General features: G+C 39.5%; 1 protein-coding gene across 1 annotated transcript; it reads left to right on the forward strand.

The window, feature by feature from the left end:
• The first annotated feature begins 7,143 nt into the window (after positions 1-7,143).
• On the forward strand, positions 7,144-8,581 carry LOC148026888 (UPF0496 protein At4g34320-like). Its single transcript, XM_087690521.1, has one exon. The coding sequence runs from the start codon at positions 7,631-7,633 to the stop codon at positions 8,498-8,500; it is 870 nt and encodes a 289-aa protein (XP_087546647.1). The 5' UTR covers positions 7,144-7,630; the 3' UTR covers positions 8,501-8,581.
• The last annotated feature ends 5,239 nt before the right edge of the window (positions 8,582-13,820 follow it).

The following is a 13,820-nucleotide window of genomic DNA, read 5'->3' on the forward strand; positions in this document are numbered from 1 at the left end:
AGGAAAAAAAGAAGGTGATAGTCGGTGTAGTGCTGCTGAAAAGCACAATAAATTGATGAAGAATGAAGTGACAGGTTACGGGAGGCCCTGCTGGAGATGAGAGGTCATTATGGGTCCCCAGCCGATGTGGAAAGGCCGATTGGGGGGACCCATATGTATATCTATCCCCATCGCTCTCTCTCTCTCTTCTTGACCCTATCGCAAACGGTGGCTTACTCCAAGTCTTAGTTTCCTTCGTGTTTATTGGTGGGATCAAGGTGCATATTGATGATTGCGACAGATGACAAGGATGACGAAAGACGTCGACGAGAGGAGGTGATGGGACCATTGCTTTGTTTGATGATGACAAGGGTGACAAGGATGATGAAGATGTCGACGAGAGGAGGTGATGGGACCATTGCTTTGTTTGATGAAGTTGATGACGATAACACAAAACCTTTGACTGTTGTTTTCTTTTTTGAAGGTTATTATATTTCATTGCCCCCCCCCCCCCCCCAACATGGAGAGTGGGGCATGGATATTACACTCTTTTTCAAGCAAGTCCCGCATGAATCCTACTCTCACCTCATAAGGATTACAATGTGATCTTCTTAAGTGGGCACTAGATTGCACACTTTCCTTTTGAAGTAGAACTAGGATTCCCATGTTCAAATAAGCCTAATGTTTCCTATGGGGAGATTGGGTGGCATAATGGATGGACATGAATTTCAATCAACTACTTGAGGATGTACCCCCAAGCATGATGGAGGAGCCACCTCAAGTACCATATCCCTCCATGGCTCAAAGAAAGGCCATGGCTACACCAACATTACTGTAAAGTAACATTTCAAAAGACTAAACGAACTATTAAGTCCCATATAGTAGTTCCCCCTGCCTCTCTCTATCTCTTTCTGCGCCCCTCTGAACCCTAACATTGCACTAATATCACGTTTGAACTAACGTTACATAGTAAAACGTTAGAACTAATGTTACATAGATTTAATCAAGCGAAAACATTAGAACTAATGTCACATAGGAAAGTATTAAAAACATAAAAATTTACAGAACATAGTAAAACATAATGCTAAGAAAACTAGAATCTCTATCTGCAAGCTCTTGTTAATGAGCTCAATGTCCTATGGTTTTGAATGAGGTGCAAGATTTACGGAAGCATGCAAGTAGGAGAGTCACTTAAATTGACAAGTGGATTTTGATGTGGAGAATGTATGACTTTCCCAATTGTGGAGATTGTCTAGCTATAGAGGCATTTGATATATGATTTATAAGTTAAGTTGGATATATTTGCTAGCATGTATGTCAAGTCAAATTCGTTATGCAAGTCTCAAATGGTAACTATGGGTATCTCATTTATGGGCCATATTGAATGTAGGCCCTTAAATGAATGCACATTGTTCAAAGTCTCCAAAGAGGATGATATATTAAGGTTATGACGTCTTCCTTCCAGAGGGGTACAAGTTGGTAGAAGGCTTCTTGCACAAACCACCAAAGCATATGACTTTGAGATTCAAAGAAGAAGGAGAAGGACCACTTCAATACAATTAATTTTTCCTCTCAATATTTATAGTGGATTCCAACTTGTATAATCAACTTGCTCCTGGTTTTCTTATTCTCCTAGCATTTGAGAAAGATTGGAAGAGTCCAAAAATAGAAAGAGGCAAAGAAAGAGAGAGAAATAGCATTACATTGGTAGGTAGAGAGAGAGAAAGAGAAAGAGATAGAAAGAGAAAGAAATATCATTAGATTGGTAAGGACACACACACACACACACATAGAGAGAGAGAGAGAGAGAGAGAGAGAGAGAGAGAGAGAGAGAGAGAGAGAGAGAGAGAGAGAGAGAGAGAGAGAGAGAGAGAGCTCTTCTAACACTTGTCACCATGAGTTGTTGGCACATGGCATATGTGGGGATTGATGAGGTATTTTTAGGACTAGACCCTACAACACAAAGAGTATTTAGCATCACAAGTAGGCATGTCCCTCCCTTAGCATGTGCAGAGTTAGAGTGGTCACAGTCATCAACAAGATAGAGCTGATCATAGCAAAGCCACTCACCTCACTTATTGTTAGGTCAAAAATCAAGGGGCAATTTCCATGGAGGTAATGATCTCGTCTCCATGAGAGGGGGGTTTTGTGGGATGTGTTCATGCCCTAGAGCTACCTGAGAAAATCATAGTGGGCCACATGCAAAGTGAGCCACATCCTATAAGCAAGATTTAAAGAGATTCTCCAACTTCCACTAGGCGATCTATGCCTAGATTCTCTTGATACTTTGCACCAATCTCGGTAAAACAATGAGAGAGAGTGTGTGTGTGTGGGTGTGTGTGTGTGTGTGTGTGAGGGATTAAGGAACATAGTTTCCTTCTTGCACCATATATTTTACCTCCACCATACATTGCACCATAACCACATGTGTTTCATGTGAGAGAGAGACAAATAGACAGACAGAGACAAAGACAAAGAGAGAATTGCTTGCACCTTTGTTTCACCTAGTAGACCAAGAACATCAGTTATGGCTGAGGTTTGGGGTGGGTAAGAAGAGAAAGGATTGCCACTAAAGATGATTCATGAAACCGACAAATGAGAGACAAGAAATCCCATTGGGAAAGGCGAGCAAAGGTTCATGTTGATCAACAACCTTCAAGAGGCATGGTAGAAGGTCATGAGAGGGGGCCACATGAGACAACATCACAAAGATTCCAATGCCTAACCAAGTTGAGACTAATTAAGTGTGAGAAACTGTCATGCATAGGCTACATGAGGAGTTTTACAAGGCTTATGATAGGAGCATTAATGGCAATTACATATAATAAAACGTTCTAGTAAAAAGTGGAGACAAGTACCAATAGGTCTTTGTGGTTTTCTTCACCAGATATGTCATGGTAGGCAAAACATATCTTCTCTTCTTTGTCCTCTTCTTTTATGTAGTCCACTTTGCTTTTGACAAGTTTGCTCTTTTGGTCTTCATGGTCTTCTTTTTCTTGGTCTTCTTCTTCATTGACCTTGCTTGCATTAGTCTTCATATCCCCCTCAAGCAAAGATATTACCATTTTTTAGATTTGCATGATGACAGAGATAGCTCGAATGTCTTCAAATTCTTCAAATGAAATCATTTATTGCACTTTAGTGTAGGCAGCTACATTTCTTCTTGCAGATAGAATAAAGGCAACTTCTATGTAGTACAATTTGGCAAGGAGAGTCATATCATTCTTCATAACAAGCATCTTCATAAAAGACTTGATTTTGGTCATTCCCACAACTGAGAATGAGCTTCAAATTCTGAGTTTGCATAGCAAAAGAGTTATACTTCAATGCGTCAAGAGATACAAGAAGATTAGTGTTTATCAACACTAAATGAGTATCAAAAAGATAATGTCTTGAAGTTTAGTGTTGGATGCTTAACCTTCACTTGAATCTTTTCCTTGTTGGTTTGGAGGGCAAATCTTGCTGGAAACTTTATTATTTTATGAGTTTGAGTTCAAGAGCTATGGCTACCCTTTGTTTAGGTTTGATAGGCTGACTAGTTTTTTTTTACTGACAACAACGTGTACATGCAATCATTGAAGAGGATATTTGGTGGGTACAAGGCCTCTAAGGTGGGCTTCAAAAGCCCTATGGTCACAGGGTAGATGGCATTTTGTGCAGGGAGAACAAGCCATACGAATGAGCGCAGGTGCAAAGCAGGCAACGATGATGAATTTATATAATGCCAACTCTTGTAGCACGCAATGTCGAGCTATAAAGTGGTGATGGTGTGCCCTGAGTTCAGCAAGAAGTCTCCAGAAGGAAGCTTAGTGAGATTTGTCCTAGAGAGAGAGATATGAAAACTCCAAGTAGGGTAGGTGCAGGCTAGCTATGGTTGCCATGAAGGTAGGGAGTGTAGATGAAGTTGGAAATGAGGTCAACCACTTGGACTAAGCTAGACAAAGATAAAGAGGAGTTGAGAGAAGAGATTTAAGAGCTGAGCCATGCTCACCATGGCTATGATACGATGTTGAAATGCATGGATCTAAAGCATTGCTATGGCAGATGGAACACAAAGACAATGTTCCTGATGACATAGACAAGAAGTAGCGAATGTTACTCAAGTGAATTAGGTTCCAAGATGGAAGCTTGGACTTATAAACATAATCTTGAGTATGACACTGACTATGAATGAAAGGACAAAGTACTATGGTATTCCATCATTGAATGATAAGAAAGTACAATACTTTATAGGCTCATGATGGTTCCCTTTTTCTCCACTGTGCCTATGGGATTCAGGCAGTCTACATTTCAAGCATCCTCTCTAGTAAATTGTATGAGTCTTGCCCTACTGCTCCATACAAAGAGACTGTCACATGGGTGTGATTGCATAACTCTCAACAATTGTTTCTCTCTCTACTTCCTCCTCATGTATCCTCAATTACTACAATGAATACATAAACATAGTGCAATGGAGTCTAGAGAATAGGTCCATAGCCTTCTTCTCAAAGTCACGTTTCAGAGCAAGTGGGATGCCTTGTCCTCTGGCAGCCGCCCCCTAATCAATGTGACTCACTTTTCCTACTCTTGCTTCTACACACACACACACACACACACACACACACACTGTGTGTGTATGTGTGTGTGTGTGTGTGTGATAATGCTAATTAGATATAAAATCGTAATATACATACCCACACACTATTATTATTATGTATACAATATTATGTTACATAATATATAGTATAGTGTTAATAATATTACACACACACACACACATATTTTTATGTTGTAATTAGATGTAATGTAAATATACATAATTATAACATTAATTAGAAAAAAATATAATATGATGTTAATTGTATATACAATTATATTCATAATTATGTCACTCACATGTGTGTGTGTGTGTGTGTGTGTGTGTGTGTGTGTAACAAATAAAGCATGTGTTTTTTGAGAGAAAGTTTTTTTTTTTTTTGAGAGAGAGAGAGAGAGAACATGCAATGAGAGAAGGGGGAGACAATTGAAAGGGAAAAAGAACTTAGTGTCAAAAGAAACATGTGGCATGTGCCCTCTTTACAAAAGCTTTCAAAGGAGGTAACTTTGAGTTTGGCACGTGATGCCTTCCCTAAACTTTTGTGATTGAGAAGTGAGAAAAAAACTTAGTGTAAAAATATATGTGGCACATCCCCTCTTCATGAAAGCTTTTGAGGGAGGTAGCTATGAGATTGACACATGTTGCCTCCCCTGAAGTTGTTGTTAATAAGTATAGAAGATTGACGAACATGCCTTGAGCGTTCGTGAAAACACTTTTGGCAATAGATTAAAGAACCTTTAATTCAAAATTTTGGAGAGACTTTTAAATCAAATTACATGTATTTACCTATTTTATAACTAAAATCTAATGAAATTCAAGGTCTTAAACTGTCTTCTTTAAAGCTTAAAGTTTTTTTTAATTATGCAAACCTTGGGCGTTCATGAACAATGCATGCCTTTAACTATCCAAATGGTTACATTGCATATGGCCACTCTATGGAGCCAACTCATTCATCCTTATCGATATACTTGTATATCTTGTGTGATTACCCATACTTTAGTCCTATTTCCTCTAGTTAGCATCAAATATGCTTAACCCCCTTTGCTCTCCCCCCCCCCCCCCCCCCTCCCGGCTCCCCAAATGTTTGTTAGTCATGAATTGAGACTATCGTTAGAGATATGGTGTGATTATAAGGATATTTTTTTCCTCTCAAGTTCCCTATCATACTCATAAGCATCTGATGTAATTACACAACTTTAAACAAATACATAAACTCAAGTTATTTCAAAAAATCCTTCCTTGGCTATATGGTATGGTCCAAAGTATAAGCTTAACATCATTGATTTCAAAGTAGATGTCCCATGGATGGAGATACATTACCATATCCATTAGAGTTAAGGGAATCATGATTTTGAGGTGGCTTTCCTACACGTAGTTAACTTAGTTGATGTAGGAGCCTTTTCCAAAATGACCAAATATCTTACCAATGGTACATTGATATTTGCATTTGTTTCTATCATACTTTCCTTCATGATTAGTTAAACCATAGTGATTACAATTAGTCCTTGAAATGCCTCTTTGAAGGCATTGTCTTGCAAAGAAGTGGAAGTGAATGAAGGGCCTTCAATGAGTTTGATTTTGTGCTTGCTTTGTAGTAAAGAAGTTTGAATATCCTAGATAGATAAATGCTTCATGTTAACATCTCTAGTAGACTATTTTACCCTTCCACATCTAAACTTGCAAGCATTACCCTAGAAGCTTCTTGGTCTAATATATACTTCAATACTTTCTACCTAATACTTTTGTATTTGTTCAAATGAGTTGAGAATTCTTCCTTTAGATTGAGCTTAAGATTGGATAGCTGCATGAGAGGTTTAATCTTTGAATGCTTGGAGAATGTACCAAAAACTTTATTAAATTCTTTCCATGGATCCTTTGCACTTGCAATGCCATCAGTGTGATGGACACATTGATCATTGATGCCAAATGCAATGTATACAAGCATCCTTTCATTTTTTCTCTTCAAGCATCTCCTAGCCTCTCCTCCATGTCTCTATTGATGATGATTCTCCACAAGCCTTGCACTTCAATAAGGTATATGACTTTGGACTATCATGTTAGAAAGCCAAAGCCTATGAACTTGCCAATTACTTCTTGGGATGACATTGTGTTCGATCAAAAGGTCTTATTGATTTATATTTCAACTTGGCAATGCCTTAAGCCTATGCAAGTGAGTGGATAATGGGATTTTGACTTGAGGCTTCCCACTCTAGACCTTGATTTTGAAGCTTAACTTAGGTAAGGGATTAAAGACTCCAAGAAAGACTCAAACAAATTGTAAGGTGACATTGACTAATGGATACTTGATTTATGAGTCAAAGCCATGTTTTCGATACTTATGCTTCAATGAAGCTTTCGAGAGGGAGAGATGTAACCAACTTTCTATATATCAACTATTATACTCAGGTCCAAGAGAGATTAAAAGTCAAGTCAAGCAATCAAATTAACCAAAAAGTCTAGATGACCAAGACTTTTTTGCTTAGATAGTCACATTGACTTGAAGCCCACATAATGGGTGGTTTCATAAAGTGAAACTAGATGCTCATAATTAAATAAACAAACCATGAACCTATACAATTAAGCTCTCTAGATCTAAATTTGCCCTCATAATGGGTGGTATCGGAAGTCACTGCAGAGGAAGAAAAGGAGACATCCAGATTGCTTCTCCTGCATAGCCGGACTAGTGGAAGAAGAAGCAGCAGCATCAGAAGAGGGGACATTTCAGATATTGTTTCTGTGTTTCCAAGCCTGCGAGAATATCCAACCTGCCATGGGCAACATGTTTTCTCACCATCGGGATGAAGACGGTTTTTATATTTCCTCTGTCCTGCATGATGACAAGCTCCTCTACACATATGAAACAGCCTCCCTGTATAATGATTATGTCCGGAGCTTTGATAATGCCATGAAAGATGGAGCCAGTCGTGTCCTCCGGTCCTTCAAAGTCACCCCCGATGTCCAGAGTGAGAGGTTCTCTTTGGAATCCACGAGTGAAAGTACAAGCCTTGAGAATCAAGGCCTTTCTTTCGAATCCTTGAGTGAGAGGTTTTCTTGCTTAAGGTGGACCATAAGGTGATGGAGGTCATCCTTTCATACAGGCATGATACTTGGAATAATGATGAGCTATTCCTTCTTGTTAAAGAGTACCTTGACATAAGCTACTCACAAGTCGACTTCTGTATGGAAGCTGAGAACTCGATCAAGAGGGCTAAAGATGCACAGTCAATCCTTGAGACGGCCTTAAAAAGTGTGCCATTTGATCGAGATCCTAATGCAAATGATATAGAAAGGGCTAGTGTTTATCTAAAGATGTTCCTGGAGGCAAGGGAGCCTTTTGGAAAGGAATTCTGGGACAAACTTGATGCTGTTCAGAAGAGGCACATTGTTATGTTGAAGAAACTGAAGGAACAGAAGAGGAAGCTGGACAAAAAGCTGCACAACAACCATGTTTGGGCAAATGTGTCATCTATTCTGTTTATTGCATCAATAGCGACAGTCCTAATATGCTCTGTAATTGCTGCAGCTATAGCTGCACCCCCTGTAGCTGCAGCTCTTGCAGCTGCAGCTACTGTTCCTTTTGGTTCCATGGGAGCATGGGTAAAGTCATTCTGGAACAAGCACGAACAGGAGATCAAAGCACAACTAGATCTCCTGAGGACCATGGAAACTCACACAGTGGTATCAGTCCATGAGCTGGAAAGCATCAAAAGACTGGTGGACAAGTTTCAGATCCAACTAGCATCAACCATTCGGGTCATCAGCTTTGGTGGCAGTGGCAGTGACACTATTGCGGTGAGGCTTGCACTTGATGACATCAAGAGGCAAAAGGAAGGATTTGTGAGCGCATTGGATGACCTGCATGAGCACATATGTAGGATCAAGAACGAAAGTAAAGTGGCAAGGGAAAGGGTTGTTGACATGCTTGCCAAGCGGGAGCACAGCTGACAGCATCAACCGTGTCCAGTTATGATGTATTTTTTCAGTATTTCATGATTACATTCTAGTCTAATGCCCAAGTATTATGAATCTGTAATTCAGTCCTGATAGATAGTCACATGCCTCTGGGTATATCACACTGTTGCTGACTTTTTGTCTGTGTGATGTCCTTATTAAGGCAACACCGAGAGACTCTAAAGAATCTCTAGTGTATAGTAGTATGGGACATGGCGCAGGAGGGTCACAAGTAGCAGAGGTCTGTAAGTGCGAGTTATGAAAGAAACACTGGTGCCATCTTTTGCACAGGTAGAAGTGTGGCAGCATGTCATGGGTGGCACTGGCAGACATCAAGCTACTGATGATCCTGGGGGGAAGCCTGTTCTAGACTCCGCTTGTACAGTATCTACCTTCCCATAGCCATTGCCACCTCAAATATGTGCTGCTTCAATTAATTTCCATTCCTTTTGTTTTGATATAATTGATTAGGGCACCATCTCAAGCCTGTAAAACCCTCTCACTCGCCAGGATTTGTAGTTGAGGACATCGCTGGCATTAGCCCCATCCTGCATTATCTTTTAGACTATGTTAGAATGTTGGGGATTTTGATGTGCTAGAGCACTTATTTGTTCCTAACGTACATTCCTTTCAGTGACTACTTCATTGTCAATGACACCACTCACTATCAAAAGTTGGATAAACCCAAATGCATATGTTTCTAAAGTTATACTTTGGAAAAGCTAATTGATAGTAGTAATCCTTCTAAGGCACGTTGTCTAATTGCTTGTAGCCACAACCTTCAAAAGCTATATATGTTCCTTTCAAATACACACACCAACCTCTTGTGTGATTGTAGCACTCATCTTGCACCGCAGTTCATTATTGAGAGTTACTAGAATGAGTTGAATAGTATGGATAGGTGGGGGTGTTAGCATATTTGATGCTAAGCATGGAAGCTTAGACTATGGATAAGAACAAGGTAGATAAGTCGATGGATGGGTCTGCAGCAAAGAGTGGCCAAATGCAAAGTAACCTTTTGCCTATTTAGAGACAACCTTGTCAATGAAAGGAGAAGAATCTTGCTTGCATTATCCATGGGTCACTTGTTATATCCTTTTGCATTATCGAGGTTATATTCTATTGTTTCAATGAAACCTTGCAAAGAAAGATCAGACAAATCCCCACAACATGGTGTCATCTCTTTTCCTTCTTTCTCTCCCTCCCTATCTTCTAATTTTTATGTGACAAGTACTATCGGCCTTCACTAGCTCCTTGCCTAAGCTTAAAGTCCATTAAAGTGTAAGTGCAAGGAAGAATGTGAGAATGATAATACTTTGAACTTTACCAACTCAATCAATTATCACCATAAAAATTAGAAGATAGGGAGGGAGAGAAAGAAGGAAAAGAGATGACACCATGTTGTGGGGATTTGTCTGATCTTTCTTATATTCTTAGGCTGCCTCGACTGCTCCTTGCCTAAGCTTAAAGTCCATTAAAGTGTAAGTGCAAGGAAGAATGTGAGAATGATAATACTTTGAACTTTACCAACTCAATCAATTATCACCATAAAAATTAGAAGATAGGGAGGGAGAGAAAGAAGGAAAAGAGATGACACCATGTTGTGGGGATTTGTCTGATCTTTCTTTGCAAGGTTTCATTGAAACAATAGAATATAACCTCGATAATGCAAAAGGATATAACAAGTGACCCATGGATAATGCAAGCAAGATTCTTCTCCTTTCATTGACAAGGTTGTCTCTAAATAGGCAAAAGGTTACTTTGCATTTGGCCACTCTTTGCTGCAGACCCATCCATCGACTTATCTACCTTGTTCTTATCCATAGTCTAAGCTTCCATGCTTAGCATCAAATATGCTAACACCCCCACCTATCCATACTATTCAACTCATTCTAGTAACTCTCAATAATGAACTGCGGTGCAAGATGAGTGCTACAATCACACAAGAGGTTGGTGTGTGTATTTGAAAGGAACATATATAGCTTTTGAAGGTTGTGGCAGCCTAAGAATATAAGAAGGGATGTGAGATGGGTTTGGAAACCCAAGATCTCTCAAAATGTGGCTGGTGCATTAGATACAAGGTCAATAACACCACATGCAGATATATTATGATCAATTCCCACGTAGGTGTGATAAAAGGCCATAATGATACATCTGACAATATGCGCCACTCTAGGATATAGTCATGTGATGGGTCTCGGATTGAAACCCTACCTAGTTTAGGTTGCAACACTGACTTATATCAAGACCCAAATAGGGAAGGTTCGAATGAGCACCAAGCTGTGATTCTTTCTGCCGAAGGAGCCTCTAAGCTACTTGAACGACCAATTCATTTGGATGACAATAAATGTGGGACATGCAAGCCCAATGATGTTGTGAGGCAGCCTAAGAATATAAGAAGGGATGTGAGATGGGTTTGGAAACCCAAGATCTCTCAAAATGTGGCTGGTGCATTAGATACAAGGTCAATAACACCACATGCAAATATATTATGATCAATTCCCACGTAGGTGTGATAAAAGGCCATAATGATACATCTGACAATATGCGCCACTCTAGGATATAGTCATGTGATGGGTCTCGGATTGAAACCCTACCTAGTTTAGGTTGCAACACTGACTTATATCAAGACTCAAATAGGGAAGGTTCGAATGAGCACCAAGCTGTGATTCTTTCTGCCGAAGGAGCCTCTAAGCTACTTGAACGACCAATTCATTTGGATGACAATAAATGTGGGACATGCAAGCCCAATGATGTTGTGAGGCAGCCTAAGAATATAAGAAGGGATGTGAGATGGGTTTGGAAACCCAAGATCTCTCAAAATGTGGCTGGTGCATTAGATACAAGGTCAATAACACCACATGCAGATATATTATGATCAATTCCCACGTAGGTGTGATAAAAGGCCATAATGATACATTTGACAATATGCGCCACTCTAGGATATAGTCATGTGATGGGTCTCGGATTGAAACCCTACCTAGTTTAGGTTGCAACACTGACTTATATCAAGACCCAAATAGGGAAGGTTCGAATGAGCACCAAGCTGTGATTCTTTCTGCCGAAGGAGCCTCTAAGCTACTTGAACGACCATTTCATTTGGATGACAATAAATGTGGGACATGCAAGCCCAATGATGTTGTGAGGCAGCCTAAGAATATAAGAAGGGATGTGAGATGGGTTTGGAAACCCAAGATCTCTCAAAATGTGGCTGGTGCATTAGATACAAGGTCAATAACACCACATGCAGATATATTATGATCAATTCCCACGTAGGTGTGATAAAAGGCCATAATGATACATCTGACAATATGCGCCACTCTAGGATATAGTCATGTGATGGGTCTCGGATTGAAACCCTACCTAGTTTAGGTTGCAACACTGACTTATATCAAGACCCAAATAGGGAAGGTTCGAATGAGCACCAGGCTGTGATTCTTTCTGCCGAAGGAGCCTCTAAGCTACTTGAACGACCAATTCATTTGGATGACAATAAATGTGGGACATGCAAGCCCAATGATGTCATTCACCTAGCCAATGTTACCCAAGGAAGGATAGTCATATACCTTATTGAAGTGCAAGGCTTGTGGAGAATCATCATCAATAGAGACATGGAGGAGAGCCTAGGAGATGCTTGAAGAGAAAAAATGAAAGGATGCTTGTATACATTGCATTTGGCATCAATGATCAATGTGATATATGAAGGGCTTGACCCATTTTGAACATAAATAGTGGAACATGCATTAATATTCCTTCCCCTTCCTCTATTATGTTATATCTGGTGGTATTTAGTTTGTCTAACCTAGAGAGAATTACTGGATGGGCTAGATGTGCCCATGCATGCATGTGTGTGTGTGTCCACATGAGTGAGAAACAAATATACATTTGTATGTCCTAATAGGAATAATTATTTTGTATATGCATATATTTATTTGTGTAATAGTTTTTTTCCATACTTATAGATTCAACTATGTGTGTAATAGATCGTTTTGTGTATCTTGGTATTTATGTATCACAATGTGTATGTGTGTGTGTGCGTGCGTGCGTGCGTGCGCGTGCGTGTGCGTGTGCGTGCGTGCATGCGTGCGTGCGTGTGTGTGTGTCCTTAAATAGTAATAGTTCTTTTGTATGTGTGTGTCTCTATATGTACATGCATGCATGTGTACATATACATACATACATGTGTGTCTGTGTGTGTGCATGCATGCATGCGTGTATGTATGTTAGAACCAAGCAATAAAAATACAAAGTTATGTCTATAAAAAGCAGCATTCAATTACATTACCAAGACAATTAAGTAGAGGTGCTCCTAAAATAGATTTAAATGCAAATAAGTTTGTGGATTATAGGAAGTGCACAACTGAGCTTATATAAGGGGTCGGTGTGATATAAAAACTTTTGAATTCAAATAATCAAGTGCATAAAGAGATAAGGAAAATGTTGTGCCTATTAGCTCAAAATTGATTAGGTATATGATTAAGGAGGACTACTATCATGTGCTACATGTGTCAATGGTACATGGTTTCCATCCCTTTCACCATATCTAACCATAGTATGCTACAAGTTAGGCATATACAAAGTATGTTCTAGAGGCATCCACAAAGTATGGTCTAGAGAAAGGTAGTGGATTTATCTCCACTTCACATGAGAACAACAATTTCCTGTCAAGGCCAGATTAAAGAAAAGTATATGAGAGATGATCTATCCCTTTATAGGCATGAGAATTATTTTACCCACACTATAGTGGTCACAAGGTTGTCCAAAATTCTACAATAGTTCTAGAATATCTACTTAGCATCATCATGAATTGAAGAGATTAGTGAATGCATAGTCCTTATTATGGATCCTAGCTAATGCATGCAAGACTAGAACCATTCCATAGGTAACAAATCTTAAAGATAAAGCACAAAGAAACAAGTACATAGGAGTTTACTTGAATCTATAACTATTAATGTCTATAGATTGGCACCCATTGGGCCTCATCATACGTGCATAGACTATGGATCCAACCTTCATGCTATGGTAAGTATCATGCGATTGGTGCTGAGCATGGGTGTGACAATTTCCATTATTCAATCACCCAATGCACTTATTGGATAGGTGAAGTTGAGTGTTGCAGTCCTATGGCACTAGCTCGGGTGCAAAACTAGCCTATGAAGCGGAATGTTAGGTGGGTGCTGCCATAGCAATAGTTAAGCAACCCTGTTTGTGTGTTGGTTTGGATTATTCTAAAGAATCAAAATGACATGTGGTAGCATTGAGCCTTCACATCCACCATACAACACAAAGATTTGGCTTCGCTAAACAATCAGTG

Source organism: Lygodium microphyllum, chromosome 13 (genome assembly GCF_053477565.2).
Source record: "Lygodium microphyllum isolate KBCC chromosome 13, Lygodium_microphyllum_v1.1.10, whole genome shotgun sequence".
Classification (NCBI taxonomy): domain Eukaryota; kingdom Viridiplantae; phylum Streptophyta; class Polypodiopsida; order Schizaeales; family Lygodiaceae; genus Lygodium; species Lygodium microphyllum.